Source organism: Cyprinodon tularosa, unplaced genomic scaffold (assembly GCF_016077235.1).
Source record: "Cyprinodon tularosa strain WSP-4 unplaced genomic scaffold, ASM1607723v1 ctg309, whole genome shotgun sequence".
In the NCBI taxonomy this organism is placed as follows: domain Eukaryota; kingdom Metazoa; phylum Chordata; class Actinopteri; order Cyprinodontiformes; family Cyprinodontidae; genus Cyprinodon; species Cyprinodon tularosa.
The window spans coordinates 633023-659206 of record NW_024039018.1 but is presented as its reverse complement, the minus strand read 5'-3'; the positions used below and the strand labels follow the sequence as shown (position 1 = coordinate 659206).

General features: G+C 42.4%; 1 protein-coding gene across 1 annotated transcript in view; it reads left to right on the top strand.

Annotated features, from left to right (window-relative positions):
- Nucleotides 1-26184, top strand: part of gys2 (glycogen synthase 2) — a 58276-nt gene that overhangs the window by 24945 nt on the left and 7147 nt on the right. Inside the window, exons 5-12 of the mRNA XM_038292118.1 lie at nt 5371-5515; nt 8528-8645; nt 8761-8881; nt 8960-9066; nt 9159-9218; nt 9319-9397; nt 20278-20391; nt 21530-21656. Of these exons, the coding sequence (XP_038148046.1) occupies nt 5371-5515; nt 8528-8645; nt 8761-8881; nt 8960-9066; nt 9159-9218; nt 9319-9397; nt 20278-20391; nt 21530-21656 (871 nt within the window). The remainder of the gene's footprint in view (nt 1-5370; nt 5516-8527; nt 8646-8760; nt 8882-8959; nt 9067-9158; nt 9219-9318; nt 9398-20277; nt 20392-21529; nt 21657-26184) is intronic.

Below are 26184 nucleotides of genomic sequence, written 5' to 3'. Positions count from 1 at the left end.
GACAGTCCTGGAACATGTAGGAAGCCATCAGATAAACTTCACAAACAGCTTGAAAATGTTATTTTATCATAAAAAAAAAAACCAAACAATTTGAGCTTTTGTAGATGTATTTGATGAGCTGCAGATTCACATTTAGTGTCATTTTTCTCAGAAGGGGAATTAGCTTCTACTGTATCTGAAGGTAAACCAGTGTCCCAGTTACTGGGAATGGGACTGATCAATCTACCCCTCAATGTCTAAAAATACTTTGAGAGCAAGTTTGGCTGTGGAATAGGGGTGAAGCCGAAGATGCATAAAGAATAGATTTGACCAAGGTTTTATAACATTAAATGTGAAAGTTTTCCATCAAACATGTCCGCTGGCTTGCTCCAAACAGTAGTTTAGCTGCAATGAATAAATGAAGCTGCTTTCTTTCTAAGATCTGCCCAACACGAGATGTCCTCATATTAACATCTTTAAAACAGCAACTGTTCAAATAAAATATAAATCTGACTCTTCAAATAATTATTTGATGATTTTCTAACTTGTCAAACTTGTCTTTAGAGGATTAGCTGCCCATACAGATTTTGGTATTAAAGTTTGGGTGGTTTAACTAGGTCATAAAGAACCAATTTGAATTGGTATGAACCTTGAACTGGTCCCTGTGTATTTGCTCATATTTTCAGAAATGTTTCTGATTTTGTTTGTTTGCATCATTTCAATAAACAGCTTTAAAGAAAGTTTTAGAAATCACCACTTTGCTGTTGATAGAAACACCCCCTTAGCAGCTATTAGACCTATTTGCACATTGAAAGGTTTTGGTATTTTACAACCATTTAGAGCATGATTAGTCATTTTGAACGGCTTTAGGTTGACTTGCTGTGATGCGTTTAATTGGGCCCACTGCTCACTTCCTAAAAGGTCAGCGCAGAGCTGACGATTGCTTACCTGCTGAATGGATAATTGACAGATGACCTCCAGTCTACGGGTGCTTCTCTGATTCTAGTCACTGAATAACATTAATTCATTTTTTTAATATTGTCATTTTAAGACAAGCGGCTTCTTGAGCAGGTAAACAACCTGGTACTGTGAGTAGCGTGCATACATTGATATCTACAGGGTTTAACAAAGAGTTGTGTTTGCATGCTTCATCTACAGACTTTCATAGCCTGATAGACCTGCAATTAGCTCTGTCCATTTAGTGGATGGAAAAAATGAGCCAATGATGTCATATGTTGATGTTACACTTTGCTGTAGTAAACAAGAAAAAGGGTTAGAAAGCTAGTGGGGACCACAGATCAGAGAGAATGAAGTTTTAATCAATGTGTTGATCGTACCTATTTGATCATGTTAGCTAGTATTAGTGATGGCCCATGCCATCCATAGACATCTGAAGGGAAATGATTCTGATGCTGTGTGCAGGATGCCAGCAGAAACAGCAGAGGTAAATATTCATAACATCAGATTTATCCTCTCTTTAACGCATTTATGCTTTTTCAAAAAAGAAAAAAAAGACACCTCAGGCAAGCAAAAACTTGATTGTTTGATGGGAGCATGTCTGCTGTTTCTACTTCATCACATTCCTCTCCTCAATAACCACAGAGTGAGTCATCGTTCTGCAGAACCCTTTAGGACGAAGCTGTGAATTAAGTTTAGTTTAGGCATGTGTTGGTAATGGTAAAGCTTAGGGTCTGGGTTTGCCATAGACATGCATGGGAAATGAATGAAAGTCAACAGGAAGCCCCCACAAGGATAATGTAACACATGTTTGTGTGTGTGTATTTGTTACCCTGTGAGGACCAGTATGCTCCTTTATGTGGACCGTCAGGGTTGGTGGATGTTGTTGTGGACACAAATGCAGAGTTGCGGATATTACTTTGAGTTTTAACGGTGAAGTAGCTGGTACAAAAACATAAATCCAGAAGCAACAGCCTTTGAACTCAGGATCCAAAAAATAAAGAAGCTTGAGAGAAACATACATGAAGAAATGAAGAGAATGACTAGAAAATAAGGAATAACCACAGGGAAAAATAGGATAGGAGAAGGAACTGGAGATAACTGAAGCCATGGAGAACATAACCTAAGTATAAGAGGAAGAATAACTATCTAAAACAAGACAAAGAGTAGATAATAGTAAAAATGATGAAAAGAGATAACAAGGAAGAGTAAAACTAAGAATTCAACAATGACATAAACCTTCACAAAACAGAATAACATAAAATCAGTGGTGTCAACAGTTCACACATTTGTTACTTCAGTAGAAGTATAAATACTGCAGTTTAAAAACACTCTGGTAAAAGATGAAGTATCAACTTGACCTCTTTTCTTAAGTAAAAGTAAAAAGTATGTGCTCCAAAAACTACTTCAAGTATAAAAGTATAAAGTAACCTTTAAAAAACATCCAGACCCCACTATATAAATTGAAAGCTCAATTTTTTAAACTATTTCTAAAAATTCTCTGAGATGGGGCCAAGGATGAGGGAGGTCTTGTTGGTCTCCATCTCCCGATACGCTCTCGCCTGTGTCCGACCTTTCAGACATTTCAACATATTTTTCTGAATCCGACATTGTAGCATGGCATAGACAATTCACGTTAGCAGTTAGAAGAACACCTGCTTGCTTCTGATGATTTCCTTTAGCTAACCAATGAGTGTTTGCGTTATATGACTCATCCAATTACACTAGTTTTCACTAGATGTGGGTGGAGCCAATGATCTGCATTGGATGGAGCACATGACGGGAAATAAATATTTAGAAACATTAAACCAGGGTAACCATAAACGAGGAAAGAGAAAGAGACAAGGAAAGAGTAAGAGACAAACGGAACAGAACCAAGTTCTGTTCCGTTTGTCTCTTTCTCTTTCCTTGTAAGTATGAAATGTCCCATGCTCCTGAATGCATCATAGCTATCTGACGCTCGTGAATGCATCACACTGGTCTGTGTAGATGCGCGTTTGATTTTCCGCTTAAGACAAAGCTTTGCAGTTTCCAAACTCACATCGACTATCACTGTTTGTTGTTGTGTGTAAATAACAAGAGACTGCAACAAATAAATCAGCCGTACCTCGGACAAAATCTTTGGATTTAATGTCGTTCATAACACCCGTACTTTTGTAAATAAATCTGCCAAATAACCACTATTTTGTTCCCATGAGAGGAATATTTAAACGTTTTTATATCATTAATATAACAACAAGTAGTTGCATTGGTCATATTTAATCCATTTTCCTCGTTAATAGTCGCAGTTGTACAGAGCGAGGCGCGCTTCCGCGACTGGGGATGCATATCTCGGCAGGGATGCACTCTTCAGCATAACACTGGACGGCGATCCGCTAATCCCTGACCTCTGCATTAAAGAGTAACAAGTAACGTTTGTTTTAAAAATGTAAGAATAGAAAGTACTGATACTTCTGTGAAAATGCAATGAGTAGAAGTCAGAAGTAGGAAGAAAAATAAGTAATGAAGTTAAGTATAGATACCTAAAAAGTGAACTGAAGTACAGTAAGGAACTATTTGTACTTCGTTACTTGACACCTCAGCATGAAAGAAAGCATACCTGAGCACCCAAAATGAAAACTTACACAGAACTAAAGAATGCCAGATCATGACGGATTCATAGGTACTTGTGGGAACTAATGACCCCAAGAGGAGGGGTCATTAGTCCCCCTCTTGGAGGGGTTAAGGTTTAGGGTTAGGCATGTGTTGGGTTTGGGTTTTGCCATAGAAATGAGTGCAATATGAAAGGAAATCGTGTGTGTGTGTACATATTTCTTTAGGACCGTTTTTTGGTATATTTTCTAACTTTATGGGGACCAACGGGCCTTATGGTCCTAATGGGGTAGACCTCCATTTTTAATGTTAGGGAGTCCGTTTAGAGGTACGGTGTGAACAGATTTTAGCTTATGAGCCATTACCGGTAATATACTGGTAAATTAGAGGTAAATGTCAGTGTTAAATGCAATAGTGGAGAGTGGGGACAGTTGGAACATTGTTAATTTGACCAAGACACAATTAGCTACAGTAGACAGATGAAACTCCTACAGAACATGCAGCAGACACATCCCATAATTCCTTCATAGATATCGGAAAATATTGGTTAAAAAAAAAAAGTCATGTGTTCAGTGATTGCTTCCACACTGTCTGTAGGAACAACTTCACAATAATATAGTTGGAAACTGAAGTTTCTTGGCTTCTAACAGGCATTGTCACCGTGTCTGTTAGGTGAGCAGAGATCTTTAAAAATGGTAGTTAAGGCAAGGGACGGTTCTAATTGTCTAGTTATTTAACATCAAATTGATTTTTAAAGTCTTTTCCCAAGTGTTTTATGTTCTACATCCCTGGAAGTGAGAAGGGAAGTTCAGAGTTTAGTTCAGGCTCAGTGGGAAAATTGAGCATCGACTTGCAAAAACCAAAAACTGAAACGGGACTGACGTTTCCAGAAAAGGTGTCCTACCCAGAATCCAGTCGGTGTGGGTTATTCCAGAATTTGGTTGACTCGTTGGAGGTTGGACAGGGTTTACTCAGGTTTGGTTGGTTCCTTGAGGAGCGATGGAGCTGACTGCCACTTAAATTTCCTGAAGTACTTGAAAGGTTCCTGTGGAGATTAATCCCCTGCTCAATGTGAAGCTCAAACAATCCTTTCGGGGGGAGAAGGTCCAAACATCCAGTTTGCATCCCCTGCTCGGTGTGAAGCTCAAACGATCCTTCCAGGGGGGAGAAGGCCAAAACATCCAGTTTGCAGGATGACTTCCTGCCGAGAGGCAAAGACAAAAACAACAAGGTTAGGGCTCAGGCAGAAAAAAACTCAGTTTGACTCAGCAAACACAGCTTGGCTAGAGTACCCAAAACTGGCAAACACTCTGGCGTCGAGGTTGTGGCAGTCAGCAGCTTAAGAATCCTCAGATAATGAGGCAACCATCCGCAGTTGTGTGGAAGGGCCAAAGAGAACCGGGCGCCACCTGGTGGTGGAGGGAGAAAACACAAAAACACAACACATACAAACTGGATTCCTAACATCAACCAAGACCCGAAGCTGCACATAGGAAATTTTGGCTCCCAACATCTAAAGTTTCCCCAGAGTCCCAGGAGTCTATATAACAGCATCATTGAATGTAACCGAAAATTGAGTACTGAGCTTATAATAGATGTACAGAAACCAACTGTTACTTAGCTCAATCTAATAATCCAACTAATAGCAACGCAAGTGTACGTATGATGGCTGACCAAACCGTTGGAGAATCAACTAAACACAGAGATGATAAAAATACATTAATGAACTAAATGTACACCTTTTCAAATAACACAAAGAAAAACTTGCTTATATCCTGTTTTTACTAAGTTTTAGTTGTAATTGTCCAGCTTTAAATCACATCCAATACTTTTGTGCTGCAGTTCAATGTTGACAAGGAAGCAGGAGAGAGGCAGATCTACCATCGGTACTGCCTGGAACGAGCAGCAGTGCACTGTGCTCACGTTTTCACCACAGTCTCCCAGATCACAGCTGTGGAGGCCAACCACATGCTGCACAGGAAGCCAGGTGAGGCTTATTAAAAGGTATGGATACAAATACTGGTTTGATTCACATGGCTTCAGGATCGTCAAAGACTTTGCTCATTAATATCTTTTGGTTTTCATGTTTAAGATCATTTTATACTGTTGTAAATCAGAAAGCCTGTACACAAACAATCAGTTCCTTTCCCATAATGGAAGACTGTTGCATTATGGTAGAACCTTTTCCACCTTTAGTTGGATCTCCACATCCTTTTATGCTCCATGATATGTCTTATCATGACCCATTCATCTGACTTAAGAAAGGTCAAATTAAAAAATGCAAAAAATATGGATGGTGCACTTTAAGATGATGGCAATCCCAACTCATATATTGTAATGCCTCAGAACAGAGATCCAGTATGGAAGGTAGGACATACAGTGAGATTACTTAAAAAGCGTTAATTTAAAACTGGATCTGCGGCTCTGCAGTAGCAACGGCTAAGGCATCTAAGGCAGGGAGCTCTACAGGAGAGAAAACACAGGTTAGTGACCATGATAATCTGACCGAGGAGGATTATGAACACGTGAGTCACTAACCTGGTTTTACAGTTCAGTCTCGGCCCAGAGGACGAGGATGATTCCAGTCGGTCCCCTGATAAGACAAGAGTTCCAGACGCTGAAGCCTTGAAGGCTGCAGGTCTGACAGGAGATCGGATCCAAGCAGATAAAATAAGGGAGGATAATCCAGGTTATCGAGAAATACAGTGTTATGTATTATGATACGTATTTAAGGGCATCTAAAGCTAACTACAGATGTGAATAAATGTCTAGTCTGTGCAGAGACTTGTTAAAACAAGCTCCAAAGCACAGACTGGGGCGGATTATCCTTCTTTGGTTTTCTATGGGGTTATCTGCACTGATGAGTACATGTAATCCAAAGACTGCTGAAGTCACCAGCCAAGACAAGGGCTGTTCACGACCCTAACCTAAACAAACCCGGCCTCTAGTCCTCATCCCTGCAGAAGCCGCTCCAAAACAAGCTAAACAGCCCAATCTGAGCTGATCCAGGAGAAGTAGTACCAACTGCAAACTCATCAACCTCTACCCCACCTCAACTCCTGCATCAGCCCCCCCACCCACGCGCCAAGCATTCCCCAATAGGTAGCACCTAATACCCCATTTACACTACCCTTGAAAAACCGTTCTGAGACCGGTCTGAGCTCAGTAAATTATCGTGTGTAAATGGAAAGCAAACTGAACTGAACCGAGCTAGACACAACCAGACCGTGCTAACTGCAGACCAGTTCCAGAGGTGGGCTAGGCCCGGTTTTTCCCTGGCTCGGTTCTCTGATAAAAATAGTGAGCAGAACGTGTCATCTCCGTCTGGCTGCACATCCCAATTCACACTCCATTCCAGTAGATGGCGGTAATGCCCCTCTGGAAACAGAAGAAGAACACCAACTTCTTCTTAAACTATAAACAACAATCGAAATCTTCTCCACGCAACATTTTAAATAATGGCATTTTAAATAATAACACCGAAGTGCAGCAATAATAATCAAGCATAACTTTCTGAATGTGACGGGCGCCGCCATTTTGATTTGCTTGATTCCCTCCCTCTTCGTCTTTTTCTTCTTGTGTTTCATGGTGGTTAGCAAACAGCTTTTGGTGCATTACCGCCACCAACTGCTTGATTTCTTCCTTCAATACTGGCAGTAATACCGCAGATCGTCACTAGGAGGCGAGGAGTCGAGGAACCGAGACAGCGTGATGTGTAAACGGTCGTCAGAACCAAGCTCAGCCTGGTTAACTGATCCGAGCTCGGACCGGTCTCGGCATGGATCGGTTTTTCAAGGTCAGTTTAAATTGGGTATAACAGAGGACAAAGGATGCTGGCCCTACCACCCAACTGCACATGCAGCTCAGGGTAGTGCCTAGACCCTGAGATGTACACCTACCCACACGCACACACACACACACCCATCCCCCTACACACATTCTCGTTCTGCCATCGTAATTTTCAACTCTTCCCATGCCCTAACCCTAAACTATTACCAATGCACACCTAACCCAATGGACACCTTAGCCCTAGACCTAACCAATAGCAAAATAGCATGTGAGGATCAGCAAAATGTCCTCACTTTGCAACAACTGGTCCTCAGTCTGATGGTGAACTTGGAAAAATGGTCCTCACTCTGAGTGCTAGACAGGCACACACACACATACACACACACCACAAAATGAAAAAAAGACTTGGAATATGACAGTGAGGATGCAACATGACAGTAAGGAGGCCCTTCATGTAACAGGGAAACAAGCCTAATGATTACATTTGGCAGATGTTGCTGTCATGATTGGTTCTCAGAGAAGCCCAATATGCAGAACACCACGGAAACAGATGGAAAGTTTTATAAAGTTTATTAAAAACACAAGCACATGAATTTGGGTTTTGGTTTCCAGCTCTTAGCCAAGAGCTGCAGAGGAATCCAGAGGAGAGTCTTCAGGTTTGGCTCTGAGGGCAGGCTCGGCAGGTTAAGCTCATCCAGAGCTTCCAAGGGAACAGGTTTCCTGTGAAGCATAGACAACAAAAGTTAGAAGAGAGACTGATCACTAGGGAGATCAATAGAGATTCAGGAGGTTCTAGGCTTAGGTGCTAACCAAACTGGATCAACACTGCGGCATTGAGGCAAGGTCTGAAGGCCGGTTATATACTGCAGGTCCTCCTGATGATGAGATGCGCCTCAGGTGTGTTGGGGGCTTAGCTTCAGGAGGATCCACGGCGCACTCTGCTGGAGACGGATGGTACCGCTCCAGATCCCAACAGTTGCTGCCAAAGAGAAACCAGTCAGGGGGCAGTTACAATACTTCCTCACAGACTGAGTCACTTCTAACCTTAATAATTCAGATTATGTTTGTTGGGCATTAAGGTGTGTTTGATGATCTTTTGATGATCTTAAAGATCTAAATATGCAAACATTACTAGACTTAACGGTTACAAACTTAACACTATTAGACACTATTCGGCGTCATGCACTGCTCTATGTTTATTATGCTATAGATGTGGTGACCCCAAACGGGCTGAATGTGAAGAAGTTCTCAGCAATGCATGAGTTTCAGAACCTTCACTCCACCCACAAGAACCGCATCAAGGAGTTTGTCAGAGGTCACTTCTATGGGTAGGTGAGAAAGTCATGCACCTTTAAGCCTAATTATAAAACTTCTAAAAGCATCATATTGTTAATCTGCTGAGATGTTTTGAGTGGTCAGTTTATAAAAGTTTAATTTCTGCAGGCATCTTGACTTCAACCTGGATAAAACCCTGTTCTTTTTTATCGCTGGAAGATATGAATTCTCCAACAAGGGAGCGGATATTTTCCTTGAATCCCTCTCTAGGCTCAACTATTTGCTGCGGGTGAAGACTTTGTACTGGTTCTGTTTTGCTTTGATCTTGCGTTTGAATGTCGATTTTACCACATTAATCTCTCAACAGATCCACAGGAATGACCTGACAGTGGTAGTTTTCTTCATCATGCCAGCTAAAACAAACAACTTCAATGTGGAGTCGCTGAAGGGGCAGGCGGTGCGCAAGCAGCTCTGGTAGACACTTTTCAAATATTTACACCTAAACTCAAATATCTCTTTATCTTCATTCTATACCTTTAAACAGCTTTTATTATTATCACTCTCAGGGATACAGCTAACACCGTGAAAGAGAAGTTTGGAAAAAAGCTTTATGAATCTTTGCTGACGTAAGTATAAAATGAATGAATCACCATCTAAAACAAATCAGCAGTTTTCTCCATAAGCAAAGGCCATGTGAGTCTGCAATGTGTTTGTTTCCGTGTTCAGAGGCCAGATCCCTGACATGAATACCATTCTGGACAGAGATGACTTCACCATCATGAAGAGAGCGATTTATGCCACACAGGTACAGCAAATAGCATAATTTTCATTGAGTTATAAAAAGGAAAAGCTTTATTAATTATCTGTTATATAATTCTGTGGTATAATTGTTTTCCTTGGCAAAGACTGACATTCTAGTAGAAAAGAAACTGCTTTGAACTGTAGGCTAATTTGTCAGATCTGTGAGAACAGTCCTCTTCACCTCCATCATTGTTTTAAATCCATATATTTCTTTCTTGTTTGTGTGTTTATTTTGTCCCCCTCAGTGGTTCAAGCAGTTATTTTTCTTCCAGCATTCATTTTATTGTCATTCCACTTTCACCAGTACAGAGCAACGAAATTTCCTCTCTGCATTTAACCCATCCCCTTGGGGAGCAGTGGGCTGCCATTGTACGGCACTCGGGTAGCAGAGTGGGGTTAAGGGTCTTGATCAGGGACCCAGAGTGGCAGTCTGTGGGAGTGGGGCTTGAACTCAGAGCTCAAGATTCCAAGCTCTATGCCCAAACCACTAGGCCACCCCTCTCCAAAGCAGGCATTAGCGTGAAGGGCTCATTGACCCCATCTGAAATATTAATCCAGGCAGGACGGGTGACTGACCACTTGAGCTAACCAGCCACTCAGACGTTGCGATAGCTGGGAAACGAACCCAGGTTAGTTGCTTTGAAGGCAGCTATGCTCACCCCTATAGTGCTAATCAGCTGCTAATCAGCTAGCTAACGGCTGCTAATCAGCTAGTAAACAGCTAATGGCTGCTAACCAGCTAGCAAATGGCTGCTAACCAGCTGGCTAACTAGCTAGCTAACAGCTGCTAATCAGCTAGCTAACAGCTGCTAATCAGCTGGCTAATAGCTAACAGCTGCTAACCAGCTAGCTAAAAGCTGCTAACCAGCTGGTTAATGGCTGCTAAACACCTAGCTAACAGTTGCTAATCAGGTAGCTAACAGCTAAGAGCTGCTAACCAGCTAGCTAACAGCTGCTAACCAGCTGGCTAATAGCTAACAGCTGCTAAACACCTAGCTAAAAGCTGCTAACCAGCTGGTTAATGGCTGCTAAACACCTAGCTAACAGTTGCTAATCAGGTAGCTAACAGCTAAGAGCTGCTAACCAGCTAGCTAACGGCAGCTAAGAGCTGCTAACCATCTAGCTAACAGCTGCTAATCAGCCAGCTAACAGCTAATAATCAGCTAGCTTACAGCTGCTAATCAGCTAGCAAACGGCTGCTAGCCAGCTAGCTAATAGCTGCTAATCAGATAGCTAACAGCTAACATCTGCTAACCAGCTAGCTAATGGCTGCTAATAGCTAAGAGCTGCTAACCAGCTAGCTAATGGCTGCTAACCAGCTAGCTAACAGCTGCTAATCAGCTAGCTAACAGCTGCTAACCAGCTAGGTAATGGCTGCTAATCAGCTAGCTAACAGCTGCTAACCAGCTAGGTAATGGCTGCTAACCAGCTAGCTAACAGCTGCTAATCAGCTAGCTAATGGCTGCTAACAAGCTAGCTAATGGCTACTAATAGCTAACAGCTGCTAACCAGCTAGCCAACAATTGCTAATCAGTTAGCTAATGCTGCTAACTAGCTAGCTAACAGCTGCTAACCAGCTAGGTAACAGCTGCTAACCAGCTAGCCTTCAGCTGCTAATCAGCTAGCTAATGGCTGCTAACAAGCTAGCTAATGGCTACTACAGCTGCTAACCAGCTAGGTAACGACTGCTAACCAGCTAGCTAATGGCTTCTAATAGCTAACAGCTGCTAACCAGCTAGCTAATGGCTACTAATAGCTAACAGCTGCTAACCAGCTAGCTAACAATTGCTAATAAGCTAGCTAACAGCTGCTAAGCTGCTAGCTAATGGCTGCTAACAAGCTAGCTAATGGCTACTAACAGCTAACAGCTGCTAACCAGCTAGTTAACAATTGCTAATCAGCTAGCTAACGGCTGCTAACTAGCTAGCTAACAGCTGCTAGCTAATGGTTGCTAATCAGCTAGCTAACGGCTGCTAACCAGCTAGCTAAAAGCTGCTAACCAGCTGGTTAATGGTTGCTAAACACCTAGCTAACAGTTGCTAATCAGGTAGCTAACAGCTAAGAGCTGCTAACCAGCTAGCTAACGGCAGCTAAGAGCTGCTAACCATCTAGCTAACAGCTGCTAATCAGCCAGCTAACAGCTAATAATCAGCTAGCTTACAGCTGCTAATCAGCTAGCAAACGGCTGCTAGCCAGCTAGCTAATAGCTGCTAATCAGATAGCTAACAGCTAACGTCTGCTAACCAGCTAGCTAATGGCTGCTAATAGCTAACAGCTGCTAACCAGCTAGCTAATGGCTGCTAACCAGCTAGCTAACAGCTGCTAATCAGCTAGCTAACAGCTGCTAACCAGCTAGGTAACGGCTGCTAATAAGCTAGCTAACAGCTGCTAAGCTGCTAGCTAATGGCTGCTAACAAGCTAGCTAATGGCTACTAACAGCTAACAGCTGCTAACCAGCTAGTTAATGATTGCTAATCAGCTAGCTAACGGTTGCTAACTAGCTAGCTAACAGCTGCTAAGCTGCTAGTTAATGGTTGCTAATCAGCTAGCAAATGTCTGCTAACCAGCTGGCTAACAGCTGCTAATCAGCTAGCTTATGGCTGCTAACCAGCTAGCTAACAACTGCTAACCAGCTAGCTAACGGTTACTAATCAGCTAGCTAACGGCTGCTAACCAGCTAGCAAATGTCTGCTAACCAGCTGGCTAACAGCTGCTAATCAGCTAGCTTATGGCTGCTAACCAGCTAGCTAACAACTGCTAATCAGCTAGCTAACAGCTGCTAATCAGGTAGCTAACAGCTGCTAACCAGCTAGCTAACTGTTGCTAATCAGCTAGCTAACGGCTGCTAACCAGCTAGCTTACACATGCTAATCAGCTAGCTAATGAGTGCTAACTAGCCAGCTAACAGCTGCTAACCAGCTAGCTAATGGCTACTTATAGCTAACAGCTGCTAGCCAGCTAGCCAACGGTTGCTAATCAGCTAGCAAACGGCTGCTAACCAGCTAGCTAACAGCTGCTAATCAGCTAGCTTATGGCTGCTAATCAGCTAGCTTATGGCTGCTAACCAGCTAGCTAACAGCTGCTAATCAGCTAGCTAACAGATAACAGCTGCTAACTAGCTAGCTAACAGCTGCTAACAAGCTAGTTAACGGCTGCTAACCAGCTACATAACGGCTGCTTACTAGCTAGCTTACAGCTTGCCCCGCCGGACGCCGGACAGTGCAATGAAAATCCGGACTGCCCGCCCTAAAGCCGGACGTCTGGCCACCCCTAGCTGCAGGACCTTTAGATCCGCCTTGATGCATGACAGCCATACACTCTGCATATAAAGCGGTTGCTAAAGATAACAGAGACAATTAAAATCAAACAGACAGGTTGGTCAAAAGTTATCTCAGTTTTTTCTCTTTGAGAATTTACCTCAGTTAAGAAGAAAAAAAAGCTGAAGCGTTAAACAAAGCACCGCTGAATAAATACCAAACTCCTCGTGGAACTGCGGGTCAATACAATATATTTCCCTTTTTTTACTCTATTAGAGTTACTAATAAGCACCAACAAAAGGTCATTCACCATTTAATAAATGTATATAAGAGATGGTATTTCTGGGGGTTGGGCGGCTAGTCTTATTGATTAGAAATGTGAGCAATGGTGGTAATGAAACCCTTTAGTTTGGAAAGGAGGAAACATCATTAGGCCAAATTAAACAAACCTAAAGCTTTAAACACTGAGAAAAATACTGAGAAGATTGTCAGTCATCCAGGTCTGAGTCATTCCTAAAAAGTTAAAACAATCCACTGGGTTTTGTTTCCGAATTTTAAGATGTTTCTCTCCCATCCAGGAAACTTTGAGCGTTGCGTTAAATCCTCAAAGCTCAGCTTAGTTAAAGCCTTGAACTCAACACTATTTCTGACATTTTGATTTGAAAAAAATTTCCTGGATGGAAGAGAAACGTCTTCAAATTCGGAAATAAAGTCCAGTGGATTGTTCTTAACTTTTTTGGACTGAGCAAAATATTAAAGGGAAGCTAGACCTACATTTTGGTTCGTATAAAGAATAGAATAAAATAGAATAGAAATATCTTTATTGAGTGGGGAAAGTTTGGTGTGACAAAACAAATATTTAGATGGAGTCTAAATAAGGAGGAACAATGGGAGCAATAAGGTGACATTAATAGGGCCCTATACAATCTGTTTCATTTTTTCCCATTTTATGTATGTATTTTTTCACTTCTAATCAATGGAATGTTGACAAAACTTGCAAAACAATAGTTCACCTGACACGTAAAAGTCACGAGGGAACTGCTCGGCTCTGTACTCAGGGCGTAGCGTCGTGTTTCTCAACTTTTTCGCCGAAAGCGGAGCTGTGGAGAGCCGCTTCGCCATTTTCTCAATGTTTTGATGGGGGAGGGCGGGCGGAAACCCAGATTTGCGTCCCCGGGTGTGCATTTCCCCCTGACGTACGTTCTTCTCCCACACAAAAACAGAATTTAATTTCAAATGTAGAAATTTACACTAGATTCCACGTTAATTTGCCAATTCCGCGATTCCGTCAGCGATTCCGTGATTGCGGAAATTATGGGGCCCTACATTAATGGGAAACTGGCAATAAAACATTGTCAAACAACAGGAATAAATCTTGCTGTTCATGAGGGTTATGCAGAGAAACCCTGACAAAGGCATGTGAACCAAACTCTTATAAAGCAACCTGTTGGCCCCTAGTAAAGGACCCCGACTCTGTACTCCTAGATTCCCCCACAGGTGACCCTTCTCCAGGTTGAATCACTACTTCTAGCATCCTGCAGGGGGTACAGAGCTGGTTCCACAGCCAGTTCACAGTATATTCTGTTTAATAAACTAAGCAAACACTACATGCTAGTGGAACAAACACAAATAAATGAAGGAAATATTAAACACAAAATAGTTAAAATGAGTTCTTGAGGTAGAGTCTAATATTAATTAGCAGTAGAAATAATATATGGCAAACAGTCAAATCAATTAAGTTTCACTAATCCAATAATGAACATAAAAGAACACCATGTATATGTTGTGAAAGCATTGAGATGTTATGGAAAGTGATGTGGGAGTTGCCATGGCAGCCGCTAGCTTAGCGGTGAACGCGGCTAATTGCAGCTGGCCATCAGGCCACAAACACGGTACTGCGATCCACTAACCCTGGTAGGTTAGCAGCGAGCTATACTGCTGTTCAGCACAGGTCAGGAACCACAAAACGTCGGACCGTAACAAAACAGGCCATGAATGAACCAAACTGCCTCTCGCAATATGGCCGATGCACACGGATTCAAGTGGCAGTCTGTGTAACGGATGGCTGATAGACAAAGACAATCAGCAGGGAGAGAGAGATAAGGTGGTGATAGGAAACAAGAGATGTTTGTCATAAATCTCTAAAATAGTTCTAAAATAGTTCTCATTTTTAATAAATCAATCAACATCTAACTATTATTTCTAACCTCACTAAGCAACATACCCATTAAATCCTGGGAACTGCACCATGTGGTGATCAGCCGGATTGTTGGGCCTGTCCAAATGTCCAGGACGCGGTCCAGGAGGATCTGTTTCCTCTATGGTTTTAAAGCAGGTGCAGGATCTCAACTCAGAGGGCCTGACTGGCAAAACAGAAAACAGATCCAGAATCTCATGCCCTCTGACAGGGGAGTCATAGTCCTGGACTGGGACTTAGTAGTTCTCAGCCATTCCATTTTCCATCCACATTCTCCCACTTAGTCCTTACAACCCTGACGGCGTCTGGATCATTCCAATAATTTCATCCAGTCAATTCCATTATTTATTTTACTGAAATATGTAAAGAGAAGCTTTTTATAATATATCATTTAAAATCACTGGGACATTTTCACCTCTTGGTGGTAAACAGGTACCTTTGTATTCATCAATACTGCAAGATGATGTGAAATATTACTTAAGACCGCTACGTTACACAATTGCTACTTTTCCCTGTGATCAGTCTACGGGCGAGAGGCAGGGTCAACAGGTCACCAGTCTGTCGCCAGGCAACACAAAGAACCTAACAGCTTACAGCTAATGGCTATTTCGATAAGCCAATTAACAGTCAGGAGGTATAATTCATAACTTATCATAACAGCCTTAAAATTTGTCGTCTCCAAATTGGCCATCTGTGGTAAAACCTTAATGAGCAATCTCTCTGTTTCATGAAAGAACTTGGTTAGTAGTTGCAGTATGCTTAAGATGCTCCAGCTCTATAGCCTTACAAACCAGAGGCAAACCTGTCATTTACTTCCAATAACAAAACAGGTAGACGGCATTAAGGAAGCTCCTTCCTGCTTAGTGATCCGACTCTTTCACTGGAAAATGGTGTTGTCATGTTGGGTTCTAGGCGTCTAACCCACATGCAGAAACACTCGTGAAACAGAGAAAAAGTTCAAAGGTTTATTTACAAGTTTACAGTAATTGTGAACTGGTTCTTGGCTCAGCAGACAGGTCACGGTAGGAACACCACTGAGGAGGACAGAAGAGTTAGGGTAAATCCAGGTAAACTACAGTTTTACAGATGATGGTGTAAATACAGGTGCTGGTCATAAAATTAGAATATCATGAAAAAGTAGATTGATTTCAGTAATTCCATTTAAAAAGTGAAACTTGTATATTATATTCATACATTACATACAAACTCATATATTTCAGATGTTTATTTTGTTTAATTTTGATGATTACAAATGACAACAAATGAAAATCTCAAATTCATCATATCAGAAAATTAGAATATTGTGAAAAGGTTCAAAATTGATGGCCCCTGGTGCCACACTCTAATCAGCTAATTAACTCAAACCACCTGCAAAAGCCTTTAAATGGTCTTTCAGTCTAGTTCTATAGGCTACACAATCATGGGGAAGACTGCTGACTTGACAGTTGTCCAAAAGACGACCATCGACACCTTGCACAAGGAGGGCAAGACACAAAAGGTCATCGCTAAAGAGGCTGGCTGTTCACAGAGCTCAGTGTCCAAGCACATTAATAGAGAGGCGAAGGGAAGGAAAAGATGTGGTCGAAAAAAGTGTACAAGCAAGAGAGATAACCGCACCCTGGAGAGGATTGTGAAACAAAACCCATTCAAAAATGTGGGGGAGATTCACAAAGAGTGGACTGCAGCTGGAGTGAGTGCTTCAAGAACCACCACACACAGACGTATGAAAGACATGGGTTTCTGCTGTCGCATTCCTTGTGTCAAGCCACTCTTGAACCACAGACAGCGTCAGAAGCGTCTTGCCTGGGCTAAAGAGAAACAGGACTGGACTGCTGGTGAGTGGTCCAAAGTCATGTTCTCTGATGAAAGTAAATTTTGCATTTCCTTTGGAAATCAAGGTCCCAGAGTCTGGAGGAAAAGAAGAGAGGCACTTCATCCACGTTGCTTGAAGTCCAGTGTAAAGTTTCCACAGTCAGTGATGGTTTGGGGTGCCATGTCATCTGCTGGTGTTGGTCCATTGTGTTTTCTGAGGTCCAGGGTCAACGCAGCCACATACCAGGAAGTTTTAGAGCACTTCATGCTTCCTGCAGCTGACCAACTTTTTGGAGATGCAGATTTCATTTTCCAACAGGACTTGGCACCTGCACACAGTGCCAAAGCTACCAGTACCTGGTTGAAGGACCATGGTATCCCTGTTCTTAATTGGCCAGCAAACTCTCCTGACCTTAACCCCATAGAAAATCTATGGGGTATTGTGAAGAAGAAGATGCAATACACCAGACCCAACAATTCAGAAGAGCTAAAAGCCACTATTAGAGCAACCTGGGCTATCATAACACCTGAGCAGTGCCACAGACTGATCGACTCCATGCCACGCCGCATTGCTGCAGTAATACAGGCCAAAGGAGGCCCAACTAAATACTGAGTGCTGTACATGCTCATACTTTTCATGTTCATACTTTTCAGTTGGCCAACATTTCTATAAATCCTTTGTTTTTATTGGTCTTCAGTAATATTCTAATTTTCTGATATGATGAATTTGGGATTTTCATTTGTTGTCATTTGTAATCATCAAAATTAAACAAAATAAACATCTGAAATATATGAGTTTGTATGTAATGTATGAATATAATATACAAGTTTCACTTTTTAAATGGAATTACTGAAATCAATCTACTTTTTCATGATATTCTAATTTTATGACCAGCACCTGTACCTGCTCAAAGGTGGAGCGGAGCTGCAGGGGGGGAACCTTGAGGGTCCAGAGGCTAGTCGGCAGGCAGAGGGCTGGGGGCAAAGGCAGAGGCTTAACTGAGTGCAGGCAGGCAGATTCCAGACAGAGATTATTCTCCAGGATTTCAGGTTTTCAGACAGGACTCGATCTGTGAGGCAGAGAGAAACAGGGTCAGGCAGGTTCACAAAAACAGAGATTCCGATCAGGTTGGTTGGCTCAGGTCTCGCTCTACCATTACTGGCAAACACTCTGGCAGGGAAGTGTTAGCCTCCTCCTCCTTAAATAGGGCTTCCTTGATGAGCAGATGAACGCATTTGTCGCAGTCAGCTCATGCCCTCAGGAGATCTCGTGCGCCCTCTGGTGGAGAAGGTGGACAAAGCCTCCAGATCCCAACAGGTTTGGGTTTCACAGTGTGACAATCAGCAGGTTTAGAGAACTATGGGCTGGTTTGGTCAAACCTATCTTACACTATCTAGAGTTTGGAGCAGCAACTAAAAGCTGAATCCCTCTGGAATCAGCATACAGTAAAGCTGAGCTATCCTTGTCTCTGATGCAGCATGTTACATACTGAGCTAAAGATGGGAAAGTCAGGATGGCTGAGGTTAACCTCTGGTTACGGCATTGAAAGTAACATGTGTTACTAACGCTGATACCTTTTTTTTAGAAACGAGTCATCTAACTAATTACTTTGACTGTAACTATAATGCAGTTATCATTGCAGACACCCCGTTACTGCGCATTACTCAGTTTTGCGTAGGGCTGGGTACCGAACTTCGGTTCTTTTATGGTACCGACCGAAATGCTTCGGTTCTACAGAGTATCGAAACATGCCTCGTCTTTCGGTACCAAGTTTCGGTGATTGGCTGTAACACTTAACGTGATTGCGTCATCCAGGAAAAATACACAGGTGGTCCCGCCTACAGCCAGAGTTCATGTGTATCTGTTGTGAACTGGTTGCAGCATCGTGAAACCCCTTTAAAATGCCCCCCAGGTCAAAAGTGCGGCTTCACTTTATTAAGACTGATGCCAATACATCGTGCACGGAAACAATTTAAGAGCAGAAAATTGCTCGGTGTTTGACTGCAAGAAGAGCGGACCGCAGCCGGCGCGACCATCCTCCTCTCAGCAGCCCGTGGGCGGAGCAAAGCCAGAGCGGAGTGAATCATGCTGCTTTCAAACTGGACGCAGCAGGAGCAGCAAAATCACGTCTGCTGCTTCTTTTTTGCTGCTTGTACCAGCTTCTGACGCGCGGCTGAAGAAGCTTTGCTGCTCTGGCTGCGCGGTGCAAAAGTGGCTCTGACGCGCGTTGGGCGGAGCTACTCTATCCTTTATTTGCCTTGCAGCTATATTTGCTGAGATCAGTGGGAATAAAGTAGTTTTATTATGTTTTTAAGTGGGAAAATCCACCTGAAAACTTAATCAGTGCAGTCAGTTCATCCGGCCTTCCAATATTTCTGTGGGAGCCGCTCAGACCCCCACATACCAGCGGTGCGCTGTCATTAGGATCCCATTCAACGGGCTTGTTTGTCAGACATGGTCATTTTTCTAAAGGAAAACTGCTAAGTAAAAAGGTCCTCACAATGTTACAGTGAATATTAGACACTGAAATATTTTTTTTTATGTAAGAGGAAAAATGTAAATGGAAAAATCAGAGCTGAAAATATAACTCAAGATTTGTAGTTTTTTATGTTGTGTAATTTTCTTTTTCTTCGAATTGATATTATAAAACTGGTATTGAAAAAAGTATCGTTCAGGAACCGGTATCGAAGTAAAGGTATCGGTATTGGTACCGGAACCGCAAATTTTTGAACAATACCCAGCCCTAGTCGTGCGCGCCTTGTCATGAGAGAGGGGAGGATGTGCATGGCTGATGTATAGTGAGATTCCGTCTGTCAGTTGGGTAGGTGGGTGTTTCTGCTGGTGGGTGTTAACGTACAGCACACACAGAGAGATGGAGAGTGAGGAGGACTCCAGCAGCAAAACAGCGTTTTCCTGATGGAAATACCGGTGTTACGTCGAGCTGCGTTTCTCCATCACATACGGTTTCCCCTGCATCTCCGCACAGCGCAGGCAGCACGATTCATCGCGCAAGCGTCGGGAAATGCACATGCCACAGAGGAACTACGGAGAGCGTGAAGGATCAAATGCTAGCCTATATGGAGAAAGCGAGAAATCTGGATGGATGGATGGATGGATGGATGGATGGATGGATGGATGGATGGATGGATGGATGGATGGATGGATGGATGGATAGATAGATAGATAGATAGATAGATAGATAGATAGATAGATAGATAGATAGATAGATAGATAGATAGATAGATAGATAGAGACACTCTATTCAGCTGGCTTTTGAAACACACGGTGAGAAGGTGAAATGCAAAAGTAACGCATTAGTTACTTTTACTAGTAACTAGTTACTTTTATTGTGGAGTAACTCAGTTAGTAACTCAGTTACTTTTTGGGAGAAGTAACTAGTAACTATAACTAGTTACTTTTTCAAAGTAACGTGCCCATCACTGCTTTGCAGAGAAGAAGCTACACTTTTTTCAATAAAAGAGCGTCTAATAGTGCATGTGCCAAAAGCATTCAAACAACAACAAACAAGAATGAATGGATGACTGTTTAGTTGTATGAAGCTAAATAAATGCGTTCTAAATTTATTGAATCTTCTTTCTCAAACAAATTCAACTCAGAGAACCAGTCTTCCTCCGGTGACCACCCACAATATGCTGGACGACTCGACGGATCCGATCCTGTTTCATGTCAGACGCATCGGCCTCTTCAATGCCAGAAATGACCGTGTCAAGGTAGCTGAAACGTTCCATCTGTTCACCTCAGCCTTTTACAACCTGACAAACCTTCTGTGATTAAAGGAATAAAAACAACACGATCTGTGATCCTCAGAATCACTTCTATCATTGATGTGTTAATCAATATTAGAAATGTTTTATTTTTTTCAGGTTTTGGACTAAAAACGTTTACCAGCCTATCTGTTAATCTATTAGCTTGATGTATTTAAAGCTGACATTGTGTTACTTTTGCCCATTTCATGCTAGTTTCACTGTGGGTCTATCAGGGTCAAGAGGTTAGTTTGAAAGTATGTTTGACATTTGTGAAAAAAAAACTGACAATAAAGTCGTCTACACTAAAAATAATCCCAACTGATGCAAAGAAACAACCTGTGGATGTGCAAACAATGGCGGATGGTGACCCCTGTGGTTAGGGTGCAGAGATCAAAGTTCACACCTTAAATTGCTGCTCTAGGTTCCTGAACAAGACCTTTCACCTCATAGCGCCCCATGTTGAAAGCTTCTTTCAGAGTTCTGGGTTAAATCAGTGCTTCCCAGGCTTTATTTGCTTGATTACCTCATCAACACTATCAAGAGCTAAACAAAAAAATATAAATATTGCAATTACATAAACAACAACCTCCTTTGAATGACAAAATGACTGTTTATTTTACTGTGTAACTGAATCCAACATTGCTCTCATTACATTTAACTTCATTTATTATAACTCTTAAAATGAGTCTTTTATTAAATTTGTTTCCGAACCAAATGCTAATCCAGCTGATATGATGTTAGCCAGGCTATAACTTTAGGAAACTCTGCAAAGCTGAAGATCAACTTCTCTAAGATCAAAGTTGGTCACTGGTAGAAGAAACATCTCACTAAAGCTGTTAGAAAATACAATTTTTTTTTCTTAGACTTCAGTGGTAAATTTAAATTAATTAATAACCACTTCTGATTTGATATATTATTGATATCAAGAAAGCGGGAGCGGGACTTGAAATCTGAACCTCTGTGACCCAAACCCAAAGCTCTAACCACTGCGCCACCGCTCCCCATTCTTCCCTTTGCGACACCATTGATAAAATTGAACCACAGTAGCAAGAAAATCCAACAGAAATCTCACCTGTACCTCATTATTTTCATGTGTCCTCAGATCATTTTCCACCCTGAGTTCCTCTCCTCCACCAGCCCACTGCTACCCATGGACTATGAGGACTTTGTCCGTGGCTGTAACCTGGGGGTTTTCCCTTCCTATTATGAGCCATGGGGATACACACCAGGTAGACTTTGACCACCACACTATAGACCATTAAGTACATGTGACCTTTTCAGTTATAAACATGTGCTAATGAGCAGTAAAATGTATGTTCAGGTGATGGTTTGTTGTGCTGTAGCCCACATAACTGCACTATATGTCATGAAACGTGGACAGATGGACCCAGTATTCAAGGAGAGACAGTCAGAAGAAAAGTTCAAAAAGTTTATTAAAATAAAACAAAAACTGAAGTGGAGCTGAGGCTCACGGACACTGCAGATGGGGGGCGGGGCACCGCCCAATCTCAGACACTCTGGTTTAACAGTCCAGTCCTAGAATGTCCCCAAGTGCTGCAGTTCCAGAGGACATGCTGGAAGCCGGTCCTGGTCAGGGATCCAGAACAGACAGGAACAGACAGAACAGGCAGGATCCAGATCAGGCAGGAACAGAAACAGGATGGCAGGATCCAGACTTCCAGGCATCCACAGGCTCCCAGGAGGGTTCAGAGTCAGACTGGGAACAGAGGCATGACCAGGTGGTCACGCACAGGAGCAGACAGGATCAGGTGAAGACAGGCAGGCTCAGTGGAAGAGGGTAGCCAGGACAGGACGTAGGAACCGGAACTTGAAGCAGGACTTTAAACTGGTCTCCTCCCTGGAGCCAGGCTTACTTTGATAAAAACTGAACCTTCCCCCATAATGAGCCTGCTTCTTCAGGGGAACACAACCCCAGTCTGCCAGTCCAGGGAATTGTCCCCAACCTCCACGCAGTGTCAGCCACAACACACTAACAACGCCCAGAGACCTAAAGTACTAAGGGCAAATGTTATCCACCCCCTAAGGCTTGCCACTGTGGAGTTTTTGGACATCACTGATGACTTGAGCCTGGGTGAAGAATGAATTAGCCCTGATAATCCATACTCTTTTTCAAGTTGAGGAGTCCTGCCAGGGTGAACATGACCATCAGATGCTTATCGATCATCCTTGACCCCCAGGCCTTGGCTAGGATGAGGTCCCAACTCTGTTGTACTGGGAGACGTCATGTAACCCGACTCCGCCAGATGGATTTGCTCCGTATATCCATCTGGAAACCCTCCGTATAAGTAATTTTGGGAAGGAGCGAAAATACTGGTTAGCTGATTGGCCTATGTTGGTGATAGACGGGCCAAATAAACCAATCAGATCAACGAAGCATATGACGTACTAACAGACGAAAACACAACCACAAGATCAAACTCTTGCCGAAACCAGTCGGGAGAAGAGCAAAAACATCTTTTCCTCTGAGAAAAGCCTCCAGAGCAGTGTTTTGCTCTTCTTTCATTGAAGAAATACTCTGTAATTCCGATAAAACTTGCTCGATAGCCACGCTAGCGCTAGTTTCATCGGCTGAAGCCGCCATGTTTTTTAGACTGAACTGTCGCGCTTCTCGTTGCGTCACACCTCAACCCGCCTCAAAGCCAACGCTGATTGGACGTTCGTTTGGTGAACGGCTCCAAATTTTCTTTAACCGAAAGTCTCCAGACTGATCTGCGAGTGAAACCTTGAAAGCTCGCGAGATCAGGATGGTCTAACGAGGCTAGACGTCATGTACTTTCCTTTTTTTGTCATCATAGGGGACTTTTGAATCACTCTTTCTCTTATTACCCAGAGTCTGTTTGCCTTGGTAGATCCTACCTGGGGCCTTTATGCCCACCTGACATCATATCCTCTGGGCTCATCCAGGCAGTGACACCACTCCACTACTTTAAGTTTCTGGCCCAAGGAGGGTTCTTTTTCAGCCTCCCCAGGAAGGTCTATGCCAGGATTCTGGAGAGGGAATTTCAATGGTTGTTGAACCTTGGCTCCTGGAGGAGCAGTGTGGTTTTCTTCTGAGCTCTGGGATAGTGGACCAGCTCTGCAGGGTGCCCCAGGGTTTATGGGAGTTCTCCCAACAGTTGCAGATATGTTTTATGGACCAGGACAATGTCATCTCAAGAAACTTTACAGTTCAATTCAATTTCAATTCAGTTTATTTATATAGCGCCAAATTCACAACACATGTCATCTCAAGGCACTTTACAGTTCAACCAGATCATACAGTCAAATTGATACAAAGTTTTCTATCTAAGGAAAACCAGTTGATTGCATTGACTCATTGACTCAAATACAATCCCCCACACTAAGCATGCTTGTAGCGACAGTGGAGAGGAAAAACTCCCTTTTAACAGGAAGAAACCTCCAGCAGAACCAGGCTCAGTGTGAGCGGCCATCTGCCGAGGCCGACTGGGGTTCAAGGAGACAGAAGCAGAGATACAAAAAGCAGCTGTAAAAGGCGGCCCCGTCCAGGAAACACACAGCCAGGCAGACGAGCTCCAAGGCAGCTCCCATGCCAGAGGACGAAGAGAGCACATCCACTCAGTCACGGTCAGAGAAACAGGACCACACTGGAAAACAGGCCGATCTCCAACATCTATTAACAAGGGTGTTGATAGAAGCAGCACAGCTGATGTTTTTTTCCAGGATGACGTCACAGCCAAACAGGAACAGACGAGGCAAAGCTACTCTGAGGAAAAGCAGAGAGAGCAGAAGGTTAGAGATTGAACTAACAGATTCTGCAGAATAGGAGAACAGAGAGAGAATGAAGCAGAATGATGAAATGGGGGTCCCTATGTCCTCCAAAAGTCTAAGCCTATAGCAGCATAACTATAGAGATAGCTCAGGATAACCTGAGCCACCCTAACTATAAGCTTTATCAAAAATGAAAGTTTTAAGCCTAGCCTTAAAAGTAGACAGGGTGTCTGCCTCACGGACTAAAACTGGTAGTTGGTTCCACAGGAGAGGAGCCTGATAACTAAAAGATCTGCCTCCCATTCTACTTTTAGAAATTCTAGGAACCACTAGTAAACCTGCAGATTGAGAGCGAAGTGCTCTGTTAGGAACATAAGGAACAATCAGATCTCTGATATCAGATGGAGCTTGGCCATTTAAGGCTTTATATGTGAGAAGGAGGATTTTAAATTCTATTCTTGATTTAACAGGAAGCCAATGAAGAGAAGCCAGGATAGGAGAGATATGATCTCTCTTTTTCATTTTCATTAGAACTCTGGCTGCAGCATTTTGGATCAGCTGAAGGCTTTTAACTACAGTTTGTGGACTTCCTGATAGTAAAGAATTACAATAGTCCAGCCTTGAAGTAACAAATGCATGGACTAGTTTCTCAGCATCACCCCTGGACAGGATATTTCTAATTTTTGCAATGTTCCTCAGATGAAAGAAGGAAATTCTAGAAACCTCTTTGATATGGGATTTAAATGACAGGTCCTGATCAAAAATAACACCAAGATTTTTTACTTTATTATCTGAAATCAGTTTAATCCCATCCAAATGAAGTGACTGGCTAATCAGTTTCTTTTTCAGAGACTCTGGTCCAAAGACTATAACTTCTGTTTTGTCTGCATTCAGAAGCAGAAAATTAAGAGTCATCCAGGTTTTTATGTCTTCAAGACATGCCTGTAATCTATGTAATGGGTTAGCTTCATCTGGATTTATAGACAGATATAGCTGGGTATCATCAGCATAACAGTGGAAATTAATCCCATGCTGTCTAATAATTCTACCAATTGGGAGCATGTATAAAGTAAAGAGAATTGGTCCTAGCACTGATCCCTGTGGTACTCCACAGGTAACCTTTGAGCGTGTTGAAGATCTATCATTAACATGAACAAACTGAATTCGATCAGATAGATAAGATTTAAACCAGTCTAGTGCTGTTCCTTTAATTCCAACAAAATATTCAAGTCTTTCTAAAAGAATATTATGGTCAACTGTATCAAATGCAGCACTAAGATCCAACAGGACGAGCACAGATACAAGTCCATTATCTGAGGCCATGAGAATATCATTAGTGACTTTCACCAGAGCTGTTTCAGTGCTATGATGAGCTCTAAAGCCAGACTGAAACTCTTCAAAAAGTTCATTATGGTGGAAGTGATCGCAAACTTGTTTGGCAACTACTTTCTCAAGAATTTTGGATAAGAAAGGAAGATTGGATATAGGTCTATAATTGACCAAGTCATCTGGGTCAAGAGACGGTTTCTTAAGCAGAGGTTTAATTACAGCAATCTTAAAAGCTTTAGGTACATATCCCTGTAACAGAGATAGATTAATCACATCTAAAATGGAGGAGGAGATCAAAGGGAATACCTCCTTAAATAACCTGGTTGGAACTGGATCTAACATACAAGTTGAAGGCTTAGATGAAGACAATAATTTTGCTAATTCAGAGAGTTCAACTGGATCAAAGCAGTCTAAACCCGGTTCAGATTCCATGACTACCTCAGGTACAATCGCGGATAGAGGAGTGCTTATGATCTTATTTTTAATAAGATCAATCTTATTTATAAAGAATCCCATAAAATCATTGCTGCTAAGAGCAGGTGGAATGGACGGTTCAACAGAGCTATGGCTCTGGGTGAGTTTGGCAACTGTATTAAAAAGAAATCTAGGATTATTCTTATTCTCCTCTATTAATGAGGAGAAGTATGCTGCTCTTGCTTTACAAAGGGTCCTCTTATA